The 25,905-nt window shown below is 42.6% G+C and overlaps 1 protein-coding gene across 6 annotated transcripts in view; it reads left to right on the top strand.

Moving 5' to 3' along the window:
- Positions 1 to 25,905, top strand: part of LOC143830453 (uncharacterized) — a 215,637-nt gene that overhangs the window by 73,417 nt on the left and 116,315 nt on the right. For all 6 annotated transcript variants that reach the window (XM_077322980.1, XM_077322976.1, XM_077322979.1 and 3 more), the window contains one exon: positions 6,959 to 7,082. In XM_077322980.1, the coding sequence (XP_077179095.1) occupies positions 7,033 to 7,082 (50 nt within the window). In that variant the 5' untranslated portion in view covers positions 6,959 to 7,032. The remainder of the gene's footprint in view (positions 1 to 6,958; positions 7,083 to 25,905) is intronic.

The raw sequence follows: 25,905 nt of genomic DNA, 5'->3' as shown, positions 1-25,905 counted from the left end.
TGTTTCCCATGCCTAGCTATGTGCAAACATTGAGTAATAACATTCATAAAAAAGGATTGTTTTCCAATGAAGAATTAACTAGAAGATCTTCACTATCTGAGTTGGTAAGGAAGCAATCACACATTGGATTTCTGTGCCTATCCAGGCTCAGAGATCATTCTCAAGAGTAACTTATTGACTGAAAATTTCAGTGTATGAATGGGTCCTTACAGAATGCTTACAGTAAAATTATAGTTTTTTGGTATTGACAATAAAAGAAAAGTGGATGGTTGTTTGGATTGATTCTTAGTATTTGAAGTCATGCCCCAAAACAGAAAAATAAAACTCACTGTTTATCTTTACAGCACATAGAATTATCTTTTAAGATTTGCCCATTATGTGCACTGAGCATCTTTGTCTGTGAAATACCAGCACTGAGATTTTATGGGCATGGATCATGGGCTTTCTTCATTGGTTCTGATTAATGTGGCAGGGCCCAGATATCTGTGCCAAGTTATGCTTGAAGTTAAATCTTCTGACCTCCTCCTCATCTTGGAAATGTATTTCACTGGTATAAATGTTTTTGCATATTGAGTTCTTTCAGCTTTTATCACTGGTATTAATATGTAAGTCATTGTCCCCAAATGTTATATATATCCTTTTAGATTTTGTTTTTAAGGATTTTGCTAAAGACAAATTGAAACATGCAACATAGTTCTCTTTTCTAGATAACCTTCTATTTCAATCAGGGTTGCTGTGAGCTCACAGACTGTTTCCGCACTAATGATATTGTTTAAATTTTGCATTTTTAAAATAAATTTTTGCACTAAAATTTGCCTCTTCAGGTGCAGTCCTCAATTGCCCCCTGACTTGCACCACAGAAGAGGAGTCCCTAGAAAAACAGAGGAACCCCTGAAAAACTCTAAGTATCCAAGAATACAATGGGCACTAGAGCATGGCAGTGGGACGAGGAAGGGGAGGAGTTGTCCAGTTTGTGAGGGCATGGGGTTGAATGTGTGTGTTGTGTGGGAGGTTGTGGTTGCATGGTGGCAAATGAGGGCATGGGTGGGGAGATATGGGTGTCAATAACCTGTGGTTTGGAATGTTCGTTGATTGTGGGACAGGACTGACCTTTGGGAATTGCGGTGTAGTGGTTACAGAGGAGCTTTCCAGAACCATGTCTTCAGATATGTGAAGGAAAATCAGACTGGAGACTCTTCTTAGGGGAAGATTACATGGCAACCAATTCCTCCCAGTTCTGCGTCATTTCCCTTCTTGTGTGAATTAGGCCACAGACACCGAAATGCCCCTCTGCCCTAATACACATGGGGTAGTCACAGTACACAGGTGTCCACCCTGTTCCTTCTCCATTTTTTCACTGTTGATAAAATGTTATGTGCCCACATGCTTCTTTCATGGTTGCTCCTTAGAAGAAGAATTTTTGTACCCTGTTGTTTACTACCCAGAGGAGTCTCAAAGCGGTTTATGAACACCTTTTCCATTCGTCTCTCCACAATAGTCAACCTGTGAGGGATGTGGGGCTGTGAGAGGTCTGAGAGAACAGGGAATGGGCCGCAGTGACCCAGCAGGCCTCAGGTGTCTCAAAGCATTTTCCAATCATCTACCCTTCCTCTCCCTATAGCAGACTCCCCATGAGGGAGGTGGGGTAGAGAGTCTCATATGGAAGCTGGCAAAACTAAGAGGAAGACTCACTGTGCACAGCAGTCTTGAACTTAGTAAGATTTTTAATACTGGCTTTTTATTTGCCAGGCCAAGGTTGAAAATGTCATTTTAGTTCCCATGTCTCTCCAGCCACTTACTTGTTCACTATTTACAGTTTCAGGGTGTAAATATTTATTTAGATCTCCTGCACTTTCTAGACTCATATGACTGATGCTGGTATGCCTGTATGTGCCCCAGAATACAAACAGTTGCCGGTAAGGGCTGGCCATAGCCCATAGCCCAGGAGGGACACACCTGCACCACCTCCTCCCAACTGCAGGCAAAGATGGCAACTTTGAAGGCTGGACTCTGAGGCATTGTACGATTTTGAAGTCCCACCTCCAAACCTCCAGGAATATTTCCAACCCAGGGGTAGCCAACCTCCAGGTGGGGCCTGGAGAGCTCCTGGAATTACAGCTCACCTGCAGAGTATAAAGATCAGCTCCCCAGGCAAAAAGGGCTACTATGGACAGGGTTGTGGTAGAGAAGAAACATTTAAGACCTCCCACACAGGTTGTTGTTGAATTGAAAGACTTGAGGCCTACTACACATGGTTGTTGGGCAGATGAAACAGGAGACAAAAGAACCTCCACAACAGCATCCAGTTTCGTCTGCAGAATAACACTGTGCAGTGGACTCAAATTTGCAGAGGGTTGCAAAGAAGAAATACACATGGCTTGGCTGCATCTAGCCCCCGGCCAAAGCAGTATTTTAAGTGAAAAGAGGCTTTTATGTGGCGTCAGCCATTTGTCAGGAGAAATCCCCCCCCCTCAAAAGGAATGCCCACCCCCATGCCCTGAGGCTCCCCTGTGTTGCTCTCGGAAATGCCTCAGTCAGGGGCTGATAAAGGCTCCTTCGCAGCAGGCCTGAAGGGAGGGGGAGGGAGCACACTCACCAGTCTCCTGCCAGCTCTGTCAGTGTTCTGAGGCAATTTACAGTTGGACATGACAGTTAGGACAGCCTTGTGGTGAAAAGGGGTGGCGCAGCCTGTCCAAGCCTCTGTTCTCATCCCCCTTGGCAGTCCTACTGACCTCCTCTCCCTGTGGTGGTCAGAGGCAGACTGGCAGCAATGTCTCCAGATTGCCCCTGGCTGGGCTGGGTGGGCAGGCCTTGTTAGAACTTTGGCCTTGTCAGAACATTGGCTTTGCATTTGCCGATTGGCTGGAACTCTGGACTGTCCTGGTGCAGGCCCAATCGGAAGGTGCTTCGTGCCTTCCGATTGGCACCTCTGCTTGTCAGTCCCTGGCCAAGGTACCAATCCGGGAGTTTTGAGCCTGGACTTGGCCCACTCCAACCCCCCTTACTGTTTTATTAAGAGGGACAGATTTATTTATTTTGAATTTCTATACCACCACTCTCCAGAAGGTTCACAAATAAGGGGAGGAAAGCCCAAATGAGGAAATGCTAGAGTCAGCTTGAGAATCCAAAAGAAATCCAAAGCAAGGTGAAAACAAAGTATGTTTCCTAATGCAGAAATGGTCACAGATATGGGATCAAACTTAGCTTGTTCACATTGATCACATGAAATTGAATTGAGTGCTTCATGTGATTGATGAAATAGCATTTCAAGAAGTTTTGCAACTGTGCAATAGCAGCATTCAGCATGGCAGCTGGTGTGTAAGCTACTGCTGATCCATGCTTACAATTTTCTACTTTCTTATATTACGTGCCATAAAGGGCAAGTTATGCATCATTTAAAGTGAACTACAGTTCAAATGCATGATTTGCTTTTGCATATACATTATTGATGGCACATTCCAGGGATGCCAGCCTCCTGGTAGGGCCTGGGGATCCCCCCAAATTACAGCTCATCTCCAGGCAGCAGAAATCAATTTCCCTAGAGAAAATGGCCACTTAAAAGGTAGACCGTATGGCATTATGCCCCAGTAAAATTCCTCCCACTACAGACCCTCCCTCTGCAGGCTCCACCCCCAAAGCCTCCAGGTTTTTCCCAAGCCAGACCTGGCAAGCCTAGCACATCAATTGTTCTAGAGCATGTTCAGAAGAGCCAAGAAACAAGTTAAAATGCGCAAGGCTGGGACATGATTTTCTTTACTTCCCATTCCAGGAGGGCAGGTACAACCAAAGAAATCAACTTTTAAACTGATTCCACCCCCACCCCCTGTAGATCATTGAATGGATGGTGTATTGGGCAAATTGTTGTGGGAGGCAGATGGTCATGGGAAATGATGTACAATTCAGATGTGACCAGCATAAAGCTAGCCTTCGATGAACAAAATATTTATGTTATGGACCCATAGAGAATTTATTTAGCCAGGCAAAATAGGTAAGAACAGTGCAACAAAACATCCAGTTTGCTCCCATTCCTAGAAGAAAAAGAAGAGTTGGTTCTTATATGCTGCTTTTCTCTATCCAAAGGAGGCTCAAAGTGGCCTAGTCGCTTTCCCTTTTCTCTCCCCACAAAGACACCCTGTGAGGCGGGTGAGGCTGATATCACTGCTCGATCAGAACACCTTTATCAGTGCCGTGGCGAGCCCAAGGTCACCCAGCTGCCTGCATGTGGGGGAGTGCAGAATCAAACCTGGCATGCCAGATTAGAAGTCCGCACTTCTAACCACTACACCAAACCGGCTTTAGGATTGGACCTCTTTTAAAAATGAATTTTAGGCATATAACAAAGATGACAGATGAGGTCAGGATGGTGGAAAATGGTTCGCAAACATCCCTGTGTGCAGAACATTTTTGATCCTATTTTGAACAGTCCAGACAATGTTTTTTTAAAGTTTCAAGAGTCGATTTGCAAACAACTGGCAATCCAGACAGAGATGTTATCAGGCATTCCTGAGCTTGATGTTATTTGCTGTGATTGTCACAGCAACTGACCGGGAGTGATGTTGCATTGACATGGCTGCCCACATCTTTTTGTTTTGCATGTTACCTTTATAGGTATTAAAATGCAGCAAAAAACACTTCTAAATTTTCACCTCGCAAAGTTGAACACAATATTCTCTAGGCAACTTTGTGGTATCTTAAAAACAGTGATCCCTCCAATTCCCTCCCATTTTCTTTGGCATTCAAAATCTTCTATAAATATCTCCAAGTTTCCACTAGTTCGGGTTTTATTGCATTCAGTTCTGAATGAAGCTTTTGAGAACATGAAGGAAAGCAGGCGGCCTTTTGTGTCTGAAATGGAGCTAGAAAAAAGCATCCTATTGTACACACAAAGTCTCTCAGGAGAAATGCAAGGCTAAAAAAAGAGACATTCATGCTGCAAAATTTTCTGTTGAAATTTATGAGCCTGTCCATCTATCAGTAGAAAGGACTTCTTTTTTTGGCATAATGCCATGAGTTTGATATCCAAGGCTTTGGTGGCAAAGTGATTTGTTTCCTTTTGCTAGGGCCTTTTTGGTGGCTGAATTATTTCAGTTAGCCCCTGTATCCATAGTTACAGTATTTTTCCATTGGCACAAAAAACACTTCCTGGTGAAGTTTCCTCACACCTCAGCCAACAGGCTTGCCTTAACTCTTTGGTGAAATCTAATTGCTTCTATATTGCAATCCCTCCCCTTCCCCTACATTGCGTCCTTTCTCCAAGATATGAATGATTCTAAGAAGGCTGATGTCATACCTCAGAGAGAGAGAAATAAATTGGTACCAGTCAACAAAACAGATAAATAGTAATTTGAGCAGAACTAGACTCAGGAACAGTGCTGTAGAAGTGAAACACAATACAGCCTGCTACCACAAACAGGCTGGGAGGACACTGTATTTAAACAAGGATTCCCCTGTCTGCTCTGATTTGCTTATTAAGGCCATGCACTTTCATTCTTCCTCTCTTCCCACCCTCAATGCTAATTGATTCCCATAGCATTTGAAAGAACCATGATTAGCAGTCCTAAGGCTAAGCAGTAGCATATTGAGTCATAGGCTATGAAGCCTGGTTTGGGCATTGAGTCAGGACGGTCGGACCTATGCCAGCTCCAAAAGCTAAATTGGTTACAGAGCTTGGGGAGTGGGGAGGTTGGGGAAGAAATTTGCCAACTGACTGCCTAGGCTCTTAGCACCATCTGTTGTTGGCAACGAATGTGAGAGAACTACTCATTTATCCCTTCCATCAGCTATAGGCCAGAATAGTGCATAAAAAAGAGGTATATTAGGAAATGGGAACTTAATTGGCATACGTTGCCCTTGTATGAAAGCTGAAGTCTATCAAATTTTGGTAAATACTGTTGGACTCTCAATTAGGAGTCTGATTAAACCAAGTGAACATGGTAGCATCTTGGTTGCCTTCCCTTCTTGAATGTTAATATGATGTCGCAGCAACTAAGAGCCTTGAAGGACTAAAATCTATCATTAATTCAGATAAAGTTATTGCTACCCCATACCTGTTTTATTACATGCTATATTTTGGTCCAAAACATGGGATTTGATGTGTGTGTATGTGCGGTAGGATGTACTTTTAAGAATTATTCATAAGATCATGATAAATGATGCAGCTTGCTTTTACAAGCAGACAAAGTTGACATGGTTATTTGTGGCTAGGTAAAATTGGACATACTCGCTAATTTACATCAGTCTTGTTCTAATGTAAATTTTGTTGTGACTGTAAAGACATAACTGCAATACCCAGATCCTAAAGCACTGCAATTAACATGATAGTTGTGGTGTGCCTATGATAGTACAGTGTGTGTCTGCAGCACTACCCCTTTTAACATGGCACCAAGATTTGTGCCCTTGTGTCCATTCTATGCCTTTTCTATTTTAGATAATAATGTAATAGCATTAGATAAATAGGCATTTTGTATGGTAAAGTACTTGTCTACATGTAAAGCAGTTCTTAGCAGAAGTGCACTTTTCCAAATCCATTGACTTCCATGGATGTAGGAGGGTATAACTCTCTTTAGGACCACACTGTTTGTCTGTTCCTTACCACTCTGCTAGGTGCATGGTATAGATATTCAAGCAAACACTTTATTGTGTCCCATTAATCAATGCGTACATTTCTTCCTATCCTTTTATTATATTTTTGATTCTATGTTTCTGAACCCGGTTGCAGATCTCATAGGCATCTCCAGCCTCCTTGGAGAATTAACATTTTGTTTCCTCATTACTACAACAGACCTTGTAAATTATTTTTAAAAGACACCCAGAACTGGGTTGGTGTTGCTCAGATGAGAAGTGTGGGGGGAAGGGAAGGCGGGAGGAAAGCAGGAATGCAACCTCTTTAATATTAAATGATGTGAATTAATATTTAATGGGGTAAAAGACACATCTTGGTTTGTGTTACTGCTTACAGGAAAATGGGCTGTGTTAATCTGTGCTGAATTATCTAGAGGATCATTGAAGTGGTGAGAAGAACAAAGCTGAGAAATGTTGCAGCTCAAACCTAACATGCGCTGGAGAGCCCCTCGCCACATCCGGTAGGACAAAAGAGAATTTTTTTTCAGAGTTAAAAGCAGTCTGAGTTTCAGATGAAAATCTGTATCCAAACTTTGTAGTAGACAAGCATGGTATTACACATAGGCCTTTCTGAAAGAGACAGTCATATTATTCAGTGGAAATACCTACAATTAATATTTATATCAGCGTATAATCCTAAACAGGATATGAGCATGGTGTGATTATTCAGAGAAGAGTTATGAGAGAATTATACCTGGTTCAGCCCTGTGGAAACCAAATATACTGGCCTAAGGGGAGACAGAGCTGAGAAGCAGGAAATGTTAGAGTAGCATGAAGGTGTTAATGTAATCCATTCAGACATGAAGACAATCTGAATATAGATAATCTCAAATACTCCTTACATTTTGCCTACCAGTTACAGGACAGATGGTCTACTGTCACAGGGTCTCGGAGCAGCAGGTTAGTTTACAAATCATATGTGTGCAATCGGTAGGCACGGCAGGGTTGTATTAAGGTTACTGCATCTGCCCTGAGCCAGAATTTCCTTGTGCTTGTAGATTTCCATGAGACAGTGAAGTTATTTTAGCAGCTTTTGTGTTAGATTTCATGTTTTGAAGGGGAAACCACCCCCCACCCACTGGCACCATGGATTTCTTTATTTTCTTTATGATTAATTTTGACTTTGTAATAGGTCCCCAGAGAACAAGAGTCCAAACACACATTCCAGAAACTAGTGTTAGGAACTTTATATTTACAGTAGTATTTGTTAGCATGGAAACACCTCCACCCATCAAGACAATCAAATGCCACTGGTGTAACAGACAGAAATTGGATGCATATTTATTTTTTTATTTTTAAGTATTTAAGTATTTATTTTAAACAAAACCTGCATCGTGATTGATGATTTATTCTCCCTCTGCATCCATTCTTATTATCACTTAGCAGTGAATCTTTAAATTCTCATATAAACTTGTCTTAAGGTTGATTCTGCACTGAGCAGGGGGCTGGAAAAGATGGCCTGTATGGCCCCTTCCAGCTCTATGATTCTATGATTCCACTTTGTAAAACATAAATCAGTAGAATAACACATTATTATTTATTATTATTACATTAATACATCAAAAAGAAGAAGGAAAAAGAAGGGGTTTTTTTCTGCCTTGAGAATACTTTAGCCAATATAGTTCTGCTCCTAGAGTATTTCCAACTGCTCTCTCCATCTTCACATTTTCCCCATTAAAAATAAATCTTAAATTTTCTGCTTAAAATAATTTTCATATAAACATATATATTTTAAAATTTCACCCTTGCATCATTTTAAAGGTAAAATTTGAAAATAATACATACATAACATGTTATCAATACTTTTTCTATCTAAAATAAAAAATGCATATTGATTGAACTATATCCTTTCAATACAGTTTATTTGTTCTAAAAAGAAACACAAAAACATTTGATCAAATATAGATACATTTTCAGAAGCAGTTACATAAATATAAGCTGATATGATTGGAAACTGATGTCAAATGCCTGCTTGATTTGTCTGGATAAATGTAGCTTTATCCTTTTAGCTCACTGTTTTGTACAGTTAGATGAACATCTGAAATTAATTTTCAAACTGTTCTTGAATTATTATTCTAAATATAATTTAGTCCGTGGGGCGCCGTGGACTAAATAAAATAGTAAGGCCTTGTGGGGAGGAGTTAGGGCGGGACCCATCCGGGATAAAAACTCGGAGAGGGCCACTTGGCCCGGCCCGGACTCCCTGCCCGCGCTCTGTCCCCATATGGTTCGCTGCTGGCAAAGGAGCAGGGTGGCCGCGTTGAAGATGCAGCCACCCTACTCCTTTGCCGGCAGCGAACCATCGCTTCGCCCAGACATGCCCCTGCCGCCCTGCCTTCACGGACAACAGGCACTCTGCCTGCTTGCCACGCCGCTTCCCCCCATCTCTGTCACCTCCACCGCCGCCACTGAGGCCACGCCGGTCACTCCCGCCGCCCGCCAAACCGTCGCCACCAGCTGCCATGCCCGCACGGAGCCGCAACCGCCCTCAGCCGATGGCTGACTGCTGCCATCGGCCCTGCCCCCACCCTACAACTGGTATTCCGCAACCCGACACGCCATCGCTGCCCCGCAAATGCTCCAACATGCGCCCGCGACTGCCCGCACTCACAAAGCCCCGCGCCTCCACAGACCCACAATGCCCTGCCGGCCTTCTCTCCAGAACTCCCTGCCCTCCACCTGCTGCCTGGCCCCAGTGCAGTCGCCGGTGGGAGAGGGGCAGAAGGCCCTGCTTTCAGCCCACCGTAGGCCTTCAGCCTCAGAAGCCTTCCCGCCCTAACTTCCTTCTCTAGCGCCCATTTTATTTCCAGATAAAATGGGCTTTCTTTCTAGTATATATATATTTCATCACTGCAGTTTCATTTGCTAGGATCTTTAAAAAAGGAAACAAATAAATGGAAACCCACAAAATATATTTGGTCCAAAATCAAACAGCTACCTGTACTTTCTATGTGAATATATTCAGCATATGCTCTCCCAGCTGTGCTGGCTCCAGATTGGAGACCAGATCAAGTTCAAGGTTTTGATTCTTACTTTCAAAGCCCTAAAACAATCTGGGACCCTCATACCTACAGGGCCACCTCTTTCACTAAGCCCCCCAAACAACATTGAGATAAGGTGATTAAAATATGTTCAGGATCCCCATCCCCAATGAGATAAAACTGTCTATGCCCAGGGCCAGGTGAAATGCTCTGCCTACTGAGATCAGGGCCCTGTGGTATAATTGGATGCTTTAGGATGTCTTGGATGCTTTAGGATGCTCTTGGATGCTTTAGGATGCTTTGGGCTGATCCTGTGTTGAGCAGGGGGTTGGACTAGATGGCCTGTTTGGCCCCTTCCAACTCTATGATTATATGATTCTATGATCTGTAAGATTGAGCTGTTCTGCCAGGCTTTATTTGTTTGTTTATTTGTTTGTTTATTTATAAGATTTTTCTACCATCCTCCCATATGGCTCAGGGCAGTTTACATATAATGTTGTGGGGTAGTACATGGAACGACATTAACATATAACAGTCAGAAATAACATAAATAATAATCCAACAGTGGTTTAAATTAACATAATATCAATGATTTTGATCAACAATAATAACAAGAATGACAACTTAGATAAACTCCCAGAGAGGTCAGACTGGTGTAGGCCAAGAAGGAGGCCTAGAAATATCATCTAGAATGCTGTTCTCCCTGTAGTGGTTAAGAGTGATTACTTCTAATCTAGCGAACTGGGTTTGATTCCCCGTTTCTCCACATGCAATCAGCTGGGTGACTATAGGCTTGTCACAGGCCTGATAGTGCTGTTTTGACCAAGCAGTCATGTCCAAATCCCTCTCAGCCTCACTTATCTTACACACAAGGTATAAAAAGCAACTCTTCTTCTGTGCTTTATTTTCACATATAATTTTTCAGATGTAAGCAGCAGGAAGTAGATAGACCCTTACAAACAATTTCACAAAGTAGAGATGATTCAACCACAGTTGAAATTTCTAATTAAGTCACAATCTTTGACCCCCTTCCAATTAAAAGAAGAAATCTGGTTCAGAGTAAGGAGTCTTACTGCAGAGGAAATAATTCTTTCCTCTGGATCAAGAATCCTCACTTGCTGGAAGAAGAAGAGCTGGTTTTTTACCCCACTTTTCACTATCCAAAAGAGTCCCAAGGTAGCATACAAACACCTTTACTTTTCTCTGCCCCCAACAGAAATCATGTGAGGTAGGTCGGGTTGAGAAAGTTTTGAAAAAACAGCCCTAAGACTGTAAAAGGACAGCCCTAAGAGAATTGTGATTAGCCCAAGGTCACTGCATGTAGACAAGGAGGGAATCAAACCCAGTTCTCCAGATTAGAGTATGTGGTTATTAATCACTCCACCACATTGGCTCTCACCCAGAGTGTCCCAAGGACACTTTCTTGGGAGTAAATCCTATTGAATAACATGGTATTTTCTTCTGAGCTGGCCTGATTAGGATTGCTCTCAGAGGATCTAACATTTGGATACAGATGGAAATTGTATGAGAGCTATGAGTAATGGAACACTGGCCATGCTGTATGTTGGAATAAAATATATGTTTTTCTTATGGGTTAACATGCTCTGTATATCTCTTATGTGTGTCCCACAAAATCAGGACATTACTTGTCTTGAAAGAAAACAGGAAATGCTTGTGAGCATCAAGGAACAAATCTACAGGAATGAGAACCTAGAATATGGGAGAGCTCAAGCCAAGCTTTTGACCAAAGTATTGTGTTTATAGCTCTTGGGCAAATTAGATCTGTTTCCGTTTAGTATTATAGCCAGACCACTTGCTAAAGTGTCTGCACATCATAAACAAATGACCTTTGCGCCCCGTCTCTTGAAGAGACAGGTTGACTGCAGATGCTACCTGCTGAGGGGCAAGGGTAGTGAGAACAACGAAGTTCATTACTAGTGGTAAGGACTTCATTCCTTTCAGGAACATAAGTCATCTTAGGAACAATTTACACTCTGCATATAGCCAGCTACTCATTTTCCCAGTTGAACTACACCATGTGGCTGGTCATCTGAAAAATAACATGTTATGAATACATGTTCTAATTCTGCCCATTAATGCACATTTCATATTGGGTGGGCTTCTTGTGGTACACAACATCTTAAGTTAACCTTATGGATAATGATAGATTCAAATGGGTAGCCGTGTTGGTCTGAAGTAGCACAATAAAATCAGAGTCCAGTAGCATCTTTAAGACCAACAAAGATTTATTCAGGGCGTGAGCTTTCGAGTGCAAGCACTCTTCATCAGACAGTATGGATAATGGACAACCATATGACCTGGGGGAGGGGGAGCTTTGTTGGTTGATGATAATTTAAATGTTAATTTTAGTATTTTAGTATTTTAATGCTGGTTTAACTGTTTTTTTGATTGCTTTATCCTACTGTTGTGAACTTCCCTGAGATAATTTGCAGAGAGGGGCAGTATATGAATAATGATTATTATTGTTGCTGTTATTGTAATTAGTAATCATAATAAAAATAATATGACCAAATTAAAGATTTTTTCATGCATTTCTGAAAACAGCTATCTAGTTTTTCATGCAATTTTGATAACATGAAAGAAGTTGATCCCAACTAAACAAAAGCCACAGTTACCATAAAAATATATGAGAATGGGCTTGAACTGAAAAGTAATATTATAGACTCATGGAAAGTTACTGTTCAAAGGATAATCCTGAATAATATTGAAATGAAATGTGTGGTGCTTATATTCAGTGCCACCTATCCAACACACAGGCCCATTCCGCACAAGGTTCAATGTGGCAAATTGCTTTTGGAAAGAAAAAACGGAATTTTAAATAGTGGAATTCGGCGTAAAGCATACCTGCCTTTGTAGTGGAATCCAATTGCGTTTCAATCATTTCCCACAGGTTTCCGGTCTCGCCAAAAATCGCTAGAAAGGAAGCAATTTTTTCTGTGCTTTGTCCCGCCCCTGGCCATCAATCAAGCGAGCAGCCAATGGGCGGTTGTTACCATGCTCCAGAAAAGCCCCTTTGCCTTTAAGAACATGTTTTTTAAAAAAAGAAAAACACACGTTGCAATGAATATGCCTTGATTCCTTGCTTCCTCCTAACGTAGAGACCCATTTAGCTGGCAGCTGGCCTGTGAGCTGCCGATTCATCATTGCCACGCTCCCCCGAGTGAAAAAAAATCCCCCCCTCGTGCACGGGTGCGATTTTCGGCCGAAAATAAAGGGAACTTGCAAACTGGTCTGTGTTGTGCTTAGTGACTTGAGGCGAGCTTTAAAGCAGCTCTGTGGAGGGACTGCAGCCAGAGAAGCCTCGCTGGGTGAATGAAGGCTCGCCGGTTCGTTGCTCTCCGCTCGCTCTGAGGGGAAAAAATGGCGATTGCTTCGCCGGACGTTCAGAGGAGAGAGCCAGGGGGAGGGACTTTGCTGAAACCACAACAATGGTAACACAGAGAACTTTTTCGAAACTGTTGCAGATTGTTTGCAAGAGTGTAGCGCTTTCCAGAGGGTGAATCCACTTTTTGGGATTTCCCTGGAAGTGATACAACAAAGCGCTTTTAGCGGGACTGTTTCAGCAGTGTGGCAGATTGTGTACGACGCCGTGCATAACTGCATATTAGTAGCAATTACAATTTGCCACACTCCTGCTACATTAAACTTGTGCGGAATGGACCACAGTGTATTTTCAAATATATACTTGTGTCCACATGTCAAGGATATGGTTGCTCTGTTCTCTTTAGGCTCAATCCCAAAGCAAAGTATCCTCGTCCTTTTTTATTTTGATGCTTGTATGTTCTCTCAACCCCGTTTCCTTGGAAGAGCTGGGTATGAGGGCAGGGGGATCTTCCTTGTAAGAGCTGTCTGTAAGAGCTTCAAAGACCCCTCCTTTCCCAGAAACTGGGGTGGATCTTCTGCCCCTTTCCAATTATCCCTAGCAGATATCTATCCTTCTGGGATTTTCCTGGGAAATGGCATGGTAGCCAAATCTCGGGGTTATTTACATTTCTCCAAGCAAGATACTGAGTTCGACATCCCATTCCCCCATGCAGCCTGTATTTAGCCACAGTGGGTGTGAGACCAGCACTCCATAGTCTGGAGGGAATTGTGGATATGGTCGCCACGTCTATCATCTCTGGCTGCTGCCCGAATCCCAGGTTAGGAAGAAAGCCCAATGTAACATGGGAAAACGACATCCCAGAAATCCATGATTCTCCCAGAGTTACCATTTTGAGGCTCAGGGTGCCTGTTTGACCGTTTATGTGCTGGAGGTTTCATGCCAGGCTGCAGCCTGGAGTTTTAGTCGTGGCAGGTTGCCCCACCTCTTCCTGTACCCACACGGGGGAGCATTTGGCCCGGTGCTCCTAATCTGCCCCCAATATTTGCACCTCCACAGGAACTGGGGCAGTGAAATTCCCAGTGCGTAAATGGTCATTCAGAGGATGCTGGTACTACCTCTCTGTACTGCAGATGCCAAAGAGAGTACAGGTCTGATGAAAGAAAATAAAAACCAAGTCAGACCCAACTGTGAAAAGATGCTCAAACGAATGGTTTTGTACCTATTATTCAAGACTACTATTTTCTCAAGTATTATATGAAGGTTGCTGGTTGAAGAGATTCGCTAACATATACTCATCCACACACAGATTTCAAAGGATGAGCACTCTACTGGCAGGAAAAAGCCCTTTCCGCTCCTTGAAAGTTCATTTTCATCCTGTCAGCTGGTCCTTCATTACAATGCATTGCTAAATCTGAAAGTGTCTGCTAGGGACAGTCTCAAATCTTACAATAATATTGCACCTCTGCTCCATTTGGAAATTCTAAAATGCTCTACAAGGCAGGAGCCAGTGGAGCTTGTAATGTTTAAGGTAATGCTCAGATGAGGGTCAGTGCTTTGCTGAGCTTTCTGAGAAATTCCCTGTGACTAGGCATGGTGAGTTTTCTTTGCATGTTTTTGAACGACTGTAGACAAGAAATACTCAAGTGGATTTTATTTCATTTTAGACCATCTTTAAAAAATGGAATTGTATGTGAAGACTTTGAATGCAGTTTCTCAGTTATCCCTTTACAAGAGTTTATTTTAACCTTAAATTTATGACTCCCAGATTAAAGGAAAGCCTCATTCTTCAACCGTTTTCGAGCAGTAAAGTCCTTATATATTACCCATTAATTTTTGCTGCTAAATACAGTTTTTAGGTTATTCTCATTTCTCTAGCAGGCTTCTTGCTTGTTTTATTGATTGCTTTAGTATTGATCATTTTTATCCTTGTGGTTTTATGATTATACTGCTTTTAGCTTGTGAGTTGCCTCAGGTAGGTCTTTGCAGCATGCTAATGTTCTAAACAAATATCTGAATCATACATATCATAAAATGTGTTGTCTTGTACATCCCCCAAACCAGAAATATCTAATTAGAGTTAAACCAGTGAAAAGGTCACACATTCCTGCAAGAAGCTTAGCTAAAACCTTGTGTTGCAGAAAAAAGAGTCTCAGATAAGCATCAAAACTTTGATATTTTATCCTCCTCCAATATGACATTGATCCATTAACATGACCCTTCTTCAGTTGCCTTGGTCCTCACTTGTCACTCAAGAGATTTCAGATAAAACCACTAATGTCTCCATGATTGCCCTCGGGTATAATCCCTAAAGATTTGCTAGCTGATGAATCACTAAAATCCACCCAATATTCACTGACCCTCCACCTTTCCACAGACCTGCCTTTCTGCATGATTTATTGGTTTGTTTTTTGTTAATGCCCAAACAAAACCATTTTACAAAGATTTCTTTGTCCCCTGGTTAATTTTCTCCATTCCTTCTTCATGTCACAAGCAGGTCTCCTACTCCTCATCCTAACCATTTGATTGCCAGTGGAGGTAATTGTAGGAAAGCTACCATACAACTAATACAATCTGCACTATGATACGCATCCTTGTTCCTCAGATATCTGTTATCATTATTTTGGAATATGTTTGTTATTTTGTTTCCATTATTGCCTAGTCATCCCGTATCAATGCAATGGACAGAATGTCTGGCATCTATGCTAGAGGAGAAAATGTGTTTGCCTGGCATATATAGTCATTTCAGCTCCTGTAGGATAACATCACCTCTGGTTTACTGAATCAAAGGTAGAATTTGTAAACTATGATTAAACTGATCTTGCTGTAAAAGGAAGTTATTTCAAAACACTTCCTTTCTTTATACTCCCCCTGTTTAAGAGATCTTTTACAGAGATCATGTTCTGATGCTGTTTTTGTTTAGCCATTGTCTGCTGTCAAAGGTGTTCAAGCAGGGCTGAGCTATGAGTTGTGGCACTCTGGTAAACCATCTCCTTTGGAACATTTTTAGCAGCACTGCTTTGAAGATTTGGCCTTTAGCCTATGCAGGTCAAAACACATTTGGGAGCTTATATTATTTGTCACCAGGGACAGTCAAGGGTAAACCTAGAAGCACGTTTCTCTTTGGAATCCACATGCTTAAAATTAAAGTAGCCTGGCTCAGTATTTGTACAGGAAAAAATCACTGGGGTTTTCTTATGCATCTTCATGACAGTAGTCTAGTAAACAGCAGAACAATTACACAGAAAATCCAGCATTTATTGTACAGGTCAAAATGACTGTAAATAAAGTGTTATTATACAGAAAATGGACCAGTCAGGAATAATATATTATGGGTGTATATCAGAAAGATCCAGGACAAATTGTGTGGGGTGTATATATGAGACTGGATCCATAGTTGTAGCCAAAGCTAAAAATGTTTAAGATTCTGCACTTTATTCTATCATTGTTTCATCAAAGGGAAATCTGTGGGCCATTCCGCACATCTAAAATCATAGCGTTAAGCCAGCGCAATTGCTTAACGCTATTAAGCAGCCACAATTTACTGCGGCCACTTTTGGCGCAGTGGAGAGTGACAAGAAGAAGGGATGAGTCCCGTCCCAGCAGCAGTGGCTCACATGCGATGCAGCAGATCATGTTCATCGGGGAGGGCAGGTCCACGTGTTTTTGCATGAGAGGTAGTGCATTTGAAGGGATGTGGTGTGTGACCATACTCCTCTGGGGATTGGGGCCTCGCTAGGAGGTGGTACAGAACGAGCAAAAGCCAACCCAGTGGGGTAGGTGTGCATGCTCCCTTGGCCAAGCTGGCTGGGGGTCAGCCAGAGCCTTTAGCCCCCCTTTCAGGCAGCTTCCCAGATTTGGCCAATTCCTGGAGCATCAGCTTTCCCAGCAGGGAAATGATACAGGCTCCTTGCAATCAGGAATTGGCTTGCGTAGCAGTCAGTGGACTACTTAGATGGGGGTTCCCTCTCACGCTGTGCCAACCCTAATATGTTAATAAAAGTTGTGGCCATGTTTTAAGCCAATCCTTTGTAGAGTCATTCTTTGAGCCAAATTTGCAGTCCTGCTAGTAAAAAAAAATCATGCCCCCCCACCATTTCTCACTTTCTCACTCTCTCACTGTCTTCTCCCACTTTGTCATGCTTCCTGGCACTCCACATGGCTGATTAAAATGGTGGAGGAGAGGGACTCGCTATACCCACAACTCTCCCCCAACCTGTCAGTCAGGGCAGTCAGCCAATCACCTTTCTCCCACTTTTAAAGGGAAAGTGATGCAATCAATTTTTTAAAAGTAAAAATGCTCCATCGCTATGCCCATGAATGTAATCATAGATGTATAGTACATATTTTAATGCCACCCCATTTTGGAATTATGACACTTGAAGATCAACTAAAGTAATTTTTTCCTGATTTTTTTTTTTGGGGAGTGGCATGCTTTGTGGACTAATTGGTGAGTGGAAAATCTTTCCCTCTGCCTGGATGAAGCAACACATATTCATTGCTCCAGGCAGTTTGCTACAAAACAAAAGCCCCATTACAGGGAGAAGGTAAAGGGAGGTGGGCACAAGGGCGGGCACTGGAGATGGAGATCACACTACTTCTGTGTGTGATGCACAGTCATTGCACATTTTGCTAGTGGTTGCTGGTTGCTCTCCTCCTTCTTGTGCTACATAGTTGAGGGAATCCAGTTTTGTGGATTCCCCCACTGGCACTTTAAAATGGAGGATGTAGCTGCCAGTTTGCTGCTGTGAAACTGGATGCAGGCAATGTTGTTTAAAACACCAAAAAATGTCATCTGCAGAAGGTAAGTATCTCACTATATTTTCCGGGTGCGGAATGCCTTGTGTATGTGTAAAAACAAAGGTTGCTAGGATGTGGCAATGATGGAAAAGTCCCATATCTGTTTAATGATTGCAAGTATGATCACAGGTCTTGATGATCAAAGCAGAAATCAGCTGGACCAGAAATATAAGAAACAGGAAGAAAAAATGGTCATGCAAAAGGCCCTAAAGGAGGGAGGGAAGAAGAAAGGGTGGCCATTCCCACACCTTCCATGGCTTCGCTGAGTTCCTCTATCAGCATACCACGTGCAGCTTTCCCAGGCTGTGTTTCAGCTGGGCACAGCTCATAGCAGTTGGGCACTACGTTCCCCAGCTTGCATGTGGCTCACCCAGGCCAGACACTATCCTCTTCCTCCTGGGCAGGACCAGTCCAAGGGGCATGGCAGGCCACTGAGAACTTGGTCCAGTATCTATAATGGCCTTTCTGCCCTAGGACAGAAATGTACTTTAAGAAAGAATATTAAGCAGTAATTAAAAGAATAAAAGTAAAGGTTAAGGGGAGATATACTGAATCAGTTCATGCTAAAAGGATTTGTATCGTTCCCCACTAATAATGACTGAGTACCCTCCACAAATAATAATTTCTCATGTTTACCCTTTGAATTATATCTATAGGGTAGATGCACATTTAATAAAGAGCTACACAATCACTGTCATTGCTTTTTTATTCACCTCCTGAGGAATATCCAAGAGACTTGACTGAGTTCAGTGAGCCTTTAAAATATTCTTTGAATAGCAGATGCTTCATAAGCAAGACCACAAGTTCCCTTTCACAATCTGAATGCCCTATGATGGGAAGGGGAGAAAAGCCAACGATTGGACAAGCACTAGCCCACTTCTCTTAACATGCAGAAGTAACTGCATTTTTTTTGGCTCTTGATTACTGTTAGCTGGAATGGGGGGGAGCTTTCAAAGTACTCATATAAGAAACAAAAGGCTGAAATAAACGTTGAATTAAAATAAGGAAGGGTAATATTAGTTGTTTGAAGGCTTACATTAGCCAAAAGTCAGAGTATCAATATTTTAGATTGCCATTTTTAAGATATGCCATTTTGAAAATCAAACTGTGATTTCAGTCTATCCAAAAAATCTGCAAAAGAATACAATCTACTCACTCACGAGCTGCTCGTAATGGTTATACTTTATGAGTAGAGTCACAAACTGCGGATTAAATCTCCAAGCTGACTATGAAGCTCACGAGTCTGTAGATTGATCACTGCATCACCTTAAAAATACTTTCTCTCTAGCAAAAGTAACTGAACTTAAAATATTATTTTTTTCACAGCATCTTTCCCTTTTCCTTCCCTACTTTCCTCACCCCCTTACATTTTGTGAAAGTGCAAATCTCAATTACACCTCTGGGAAAAAGGTCTAGTGTTCACACTTCATCAAAGGGGGATCAAATACTTTAAACTGTTCTTTTAAAAAAGTTAATAGTTTCCAGATCATCATTAGCCATATTTTATTTCTGAAGTGAGGGAAGTCAAGGTTTTGAAAATAAAAGCCACATTCAAAATTATTGCTAAAATTGCACTCACTACTTTGATCTAGTTATCTGATAAACTTCAACTGAGGCTGGTAATGAGTCTGAATGCTGGCTCATTGACATGCTTGTATATACAAACATGGGAGTTCCGTGGGAGTTCTGGATAATTATTCCGATTACAGGGCATGGAATGATGTAATATTATTCGACGGTCACTAGCCTGCCGGTGTGAAAAGTCCACTGATTTTAGTGAGATGGCAATCCTCAACTGAAAGAGCGAACAGGAAGTAAAACTCCTCACCCATAAATATTGTACAAATAAGGTCTTTCAGGATCTCAGTTTTAGATCTGAGCAATAAATGTGATGACATTTTGATGACCATTGTCTGCATTGTGTAGAACGTAACCTGGAGTCCCAGTACAAGGAAGAAGTGTTCAATGACCATTCTCTGTGAATGCATATGTAACCCAATGCATATGTGCAGGATCAAAACATAACAGCCTCCATATGCGTTCTCAAAGGTGTCAAGCTTCCCTTTGCATTGCTTTATAATTTTGAATGTGGCTTTTATTTTCGAAAGCTGGACTTCCCTCACTTCAGAAATGTGCTATCTGTTTCAGGATTTTGTTCCATATATAGCCTTCCTTATCACGGTTCATTTTGCACAATGCAGTCACATCTGGATTTAATGGAGTTTTGTAAAGAAAGACTGTGTACGTGAATGACTGCAAGTTTAAGATCTACAGACAGACCAAAAATATTATATGCTTCTCCCGTTCCTTGATGTTGCAAAACTGGCCACAGTCAACCAGTTTACTTGTAAATAATTTAATAATTAACACTGTAAGCGCTGTCCTCTAAATCCATTATTTCATGTGACTTAGACTACAGTAACTCTGCATAGGATTGAGGTGTTAAGCATACACATTATGATTGCCACGTGAAGGTCAACTGAACACACTACATGCAGTGACTGTGTAGTATGCACCTATATCGTAAACAAATCATAAAAATTGCTGAGGAGTCATCACTTGATTCAGGATGGCAACGGCAAAGAAGAAAAAAAATGAACGTATATACTATCTATCTAAAGATGCATCATCTGTTAACAGGATTATGAATGTACATATAACATTTTGCAGTAAAATGGCAAAAAATGACATTGAACAGATGACTCCAGTAGTGTTCTGGAGCAATTCTAACCAAATCTCTAATACTAGCCATTGTCAACAACTGGACATGGGGCTATGGGGGCTGCTGGCCCACATGTTTGAGCTCAACTAAACTTTGTCAGCTTGCATATCAGGACCAATTCCCATTCAGTGTCAGCGAGTGCAGCTTCATTGAAGACAATCGTGTTGCCCCTACTGGGTCTGAATTTAGTTCACAGTAGGACTCGCTGTAAAGAGTATTACAACACTTATAGCTCGGGCAACACACTGTTTTCCCTCTATGACCTAAATACAATCTTCGCTCCCACAAATGAATGTTTGACTATTCCACAATGTGCTTATTTGGTCATGGGGAAAGTTGTTCTGATAGCTGCCTAAGGCTGCTCTACATTTCCCCTCTTTCTTGGTTGACTGGAAGAATTATACTCACATCTCCTTTGTGCTGTAATACTATTTGCCTCTCCAATTGGCCACACCACTTTTGGGGCTTTAGCTTTGTAACACTTTCAAACTAGCATTGTTAATGAGGACAATATATATATATATAAAAGAGTGAGGGGGGGGGATCAAAATCATATGCTAGTATTCCTAAGGGGTCTGAATCACCAGATATAGGTTGGCAGAAAGTAGCTGGTGCTCTCTTTGCAGAACTAAGGTGGCAAATCCAGTCCAATTTTACCTGGGAGTACCCAAACTGAACTCAATGTAATTTTCTTCCAAGTATTCTTACTTAGAATTGCATGGCAGAACTCATGGCGGCAGTTTTCACTGCCAAAGCAAAGGCTGAACTACATTACAGTGCAAACTTAAGCACTGTACCTTTCTAGGTGGAAATACATATAGTACATCTAATTGGGCCTCCCTCATTTCCACTGCCCCCTTCCTTACATTATGAGACCAGAATCTGATATCAAAACTTGAACTTGATCCAGAATACCACTAGTAACCAATGCAGCTGTTTTAGCACTGGCTGAATATGGGTCCTCCTGTGAGGATCCTGGCAGCTGCATTTTGCAACTTCTGGGTCAAAGTCAAGAGTAGGCCTGCATAGAGCAAACTGCAGAGGTCTAGCCTGGAGGTGACTGGCGAATGGATAACTGTGGCTAGGTAATCTGGGGTCCAATAGAACAGTAATAGCCTTGCTTGGTACAGGTGGAAAAAAAATGCCAGTTGGACTATTCTTATGACCTGTGCCTCCATTGAAAAGGAGGCGTTGAAGATCACCCCCAAATTCCTGGTAGAGGGCAAGATATCTAATTGCACCCCATACAGGCAGAGGAGATGTGCTTCCTGATCTGACTGACCCTTTCATACCTATCCACAGGACCTCTGTCCTGGAACAGTTGAGATTCAGGCAACTCTGCTTGAGCCAGACCATCACTGCTTCGAAACATCTGGCAAATGTTACTGGAGGGAGGGGGCGGGAGTTGGCAGCCATCCATCAGGAGGTAGAGTTGGATGTCATCTGCATACTGGTGGCAATCCACCCAAAAACTGCATACTGGTGGCAATCCACCCAGATCAGCTGGGCCAGAGGACACATGTAGATGCTAAACAATGAAGAGGGAGAATATCACCCCTTATGGCACTTTACAAGAGAGTCCAACCAAGATGGACAGGGATCCAGGGGGCAAGTGGTTGCCCTCCCCAAACCCAGAAATTTGTCCAGTGCCTGAAGCCATCAAACTTAACCTCCCAAGATGGCCAGTGGGCCTCCACTTACTTAAATATTCAAGGGAGGGGGTACTGACTGATTGGGTTTGAGAAGTAGTTAATGCTTCCTTAAGAGAAGGGGTGGTCTCCCCAGGCTTAAAGGAGGTGCATCCACTTCTCAAGGTGCGATATGGTACATCCACTTCTTAAGAAGTCTACCCTTGACCCAGGAGATCTCAATAATTATCAATAGTGATGAGCACAAAGAGGCTGATGAACAAAAGTTTGTCAGGAATTTTGATCAGTTTGTGGTTTGCAAAGTGACGTTCGGAAAATGATTCAGAGATTTAGATTCAGAGTACCTTTATTGGAATTTGGGGAAATGATAAACTGCGATGAACTTCCAAAATTTTGATGCAGTTCATAAAGCAGTAGTTTCTGTTTTTCAGCTATTTGATTTAAATGGCTCCAAGCCATTCAAACCCTGCTTTTTGCTCCCAGTGAAAAGCCACAGGGAACAGAAAGCAGAGGTTTCCAAACAGTTGACCAGCAGTCCCCACCACTTAGCTGTCCGGAAAACCCCTGCTTTCTGCTCCTTGCCAAAAGCTAAAGGGAGGAGAAATCAGGGGTTTAAACTTTAAATGGTTCATGAACTTAAACAAACTGGTTCAGTTTGTAAACCAACATATTGGTTCGGTTTGCAGTTCAGCCACAAACCCAATTGAACAACAAAAATGCAGTTCATGCCCATCCCTAATTATCACTCAGTCTCAAATGTTTCATACTTGAGCAAGATGATTGAATGGCTGGTGGTTGGACAATTCTAGGGCCCATTCCGCACAAGGTTAAATGTGGCAAATTGCTTTTGGAAAGAAAAAACGGAATTTTAAATAGTGGAATTCGGCGTAAAGCATACCTGCCTTTGTAGTGGAATCCAGTTGCGTTTCAATTGTTTCCCACAGGTTTCTGGTCTCGGCAAAAATTGCTAGAAAGGAAGCAATTTTTGCCGTGCTTTGTCCCGTCCCTGGCCGTCAATCAAACGAGCAGCCAATGGCCGGTTGTTACCATGCTCTGGAAAAGCCCCTTTGCCTTTAAGAACCTGTTTTTTAAAAAAAGACAAACACACGTTGCAACGAATATGCCTTGATTCCTTGATTCCTTGCTTCCTCCTAACGTAGAAACCCATCTAGCTGGCAGCTGGCCTGTGAGCTGTCGATTCATCATTTCCACACTCCCCCAAGTGAAAAAAAAATCCCCCCCATGCACAGGCGCGACTTTTGGCTGAAAATAAAGGGAACTTGCAAATGGGGCTGTGTTGTGCTTGGTGACTTGAGGCGAGCTTTAAAGCAGCTCTGTGGAGGGACTGCAGCCGGAGAAGCCTCGCTGGGTGAATGAAGGCTCGCCGGTTCGTTGCTCTCCGCTCGCTCTGAGAAAAAAAAATGGCGATCGCTTCGCTGGAAGTTCAGAGGAGAGAGCCAGGGGGAGGGACTTTGCTGAAACCGCAACAATGGTAACGCACAGAACTTTTTCAAAACTGTTGCAGATTGTTTGCAAGAGTGTAGCGCTTTCCAGAGGGTGAATCCACTTTTGGGGATTTCCCTGGAAGCACTACAACAAAGCACTTTTAGCGGGACTGTTTCAGGAGTGTGGCAGATTGTGTACGACGTCCTGCATAACTGCATATTAGTAGCGATTACAATTTGCCACACTCCTGCTACAATAAACTTGTGCGGAATGGACCTAGGTCTTCCTGGATGGGGTAAATTGTTTGGATTCCTTCCAATCTGGATTCAGGCCTGGTTATGGGACTGAAGCAGTCCTGGTCATACTGGATGACTTGTGCTGAGATATGGACAGAGAAAGTATGATTCTGATGAGTCTTTCAGCAGCTTTTGATACCATCAATAATGCTATCCTTGTGGACTTAGGGTTTGGTAAGTACTGTTTTGTAGTGGTTCCAGGGACCAGGAAGGAGATGGAGAGAGGAATGGGGGGGGGGGAGGAATCTGTATTTGTGTATTTCTGTGACAGGGAGGGGGCCAGGACCAAGGAGTCCCACAGCAGGTATGTGTTCCACATACCCAGTGATAGTTGGATTTTCTATTCCATAGGTAATAATGGAGACAAAAAATATCAGAAACCTGATAAAAACAACAATGCATGACAAGAAGGTGGGCTAGAGGTGAATGCAACCACCCTCCATCCAGTGCAGCACGCACAATGTAAAGAGGCAGGCGGGACCCATGATGCCAATAAAGGAATCATGCCTGTGGGTCCTGGTCTCTTTGCCCAGCTCGCCGCAGAGCAGCTTCGCTCCCTCCCACCCTATGTTATGTGTAAAGAGCCTCTAGGCTGTGTCTGTGGTGGATGTTTCATGGTTAATATTTTGTCACAGCTGTGGGTTTTGCATGGGATGGAGCCTGTTGGCAGGGAATCTGAGATGGTAGGTAAACAAGTATGGCTTACCCGGCTGGCAGGCCAGGGCTCCTTGCCAGGCAGCCTGGGAGGCAGCCAAAGCAGGTGGGCACCTGGTGGCTCCACCCACATAGGTCACTTCCTGTAGGGTAGACTTCAGTAGGCAAGGGGATCTGCTCTTCCAACCAGGAATGGTGCGGATCTCCAGAGCGCCTCTAGAAGCCACAGGTTTTGGTGCAGTCCACTGACTGCTAGGTCAGGCTCCTTCTCCCATGCTGTGCCAACTCTTCCATGGGGAGGCAATAAAGCTGTGGCCATGTTTAAAGCCAATAATTGTGTGTTGTATCTTATTCCAGCCCAAAATGCCCTCCTGCAAGTCAACCAGATCTATATATCATACTGGTATTTGGAAGCCAGAAAAACCAGGAATTCCAATATTTTTCAGACCCAATATATTTTGACCCCAAAAATATTAACCCCCCCCCCCCCCCACTCCTAGATGGAGGTTCTATCTTTAGGAGCTGTTAGGAACTGCAAGTTTGTGTTATTTGTCAGGGCTTCTGAGGAGGTATAAACTGCAGATATTGTTTAGGAGGAAGAGAGATAGTTGGGTATTTATTTAATTTTATTATTTTAAATAGTGTTTTTTTTTTCTTTAGCCATAATTTTTTTTGAAATATAAATAAATAAATACAAACAAACAAATGTTTGTGATCTGGCATGCCTGTTATTTATGATGCAATCCTATGAATAGTTACTTTTGAGTAAGCCCCAATGAGCTCAATGAGCCAGTTTGGTGTAGTGGTTAGGAGTGCGGACTTCTAATCTGGCATGCCAGGTTCGATTCTGCTCTCCCCCACATGCAACCATCTGGGTGACCTTGGGCTCGCCACGGCACTGATAAAACTGTTCTGACCGAGTAGTGATATCAGAGCTCTCTCAGCCTCACCCACCCCACAGGGTGTCTGTTGTGGGGAGAGGAATGGGAAGGCGACCGTAAGCCGCTTTGAGCCTCCTTTGGGTAGGGAAAAGCGGCATATAAGAACCAACTCTTCTTCTTCTTCTTCTACTCCTCAGTAGTTACACATACATTCTCACTATTCAGGACATCAGTCTGTCACCCAGAGTTTGTAGATGCCAATTAAAGAGTATGTGAAGCAGCAACAGTATCTTCTTCTAATTAGCTAGTTCCATTTTTGACTGCAAAAGAGCAGTTAAGTTGGATATGCAAGTCACAAAGTCATAGATGCATGCAGGGACAGTCTTAATGATTCTGGGGCCTTGGGTAAAATTCAAGAATAGCACCTCAGAACCACTGGTACAAAAGTAGAGCATAGCCTTCTCTCCCGTCCTCCACAGCTGATTGCCCACAGATGTTGTTTGAGAGAAGTT

Source organism: Paroedura picta, chromosome 2, assembly GCF_049243985.1.
Source record: "Paroedura picta isolate Pp20150507F chromosome 2, Ppicta_v3.0, whole genome shotgun sequence".
Taxonomy (NCBI): domain Eukaryota; kingdom Metazoa; phylum Chordata; class Lepidosauria; order Squamata; family Gekkonidae; genus Paroedura; species Paroedura picta.
This window is presented reverse-complemented; position numbering and strand designations above follow the sequence as displayed.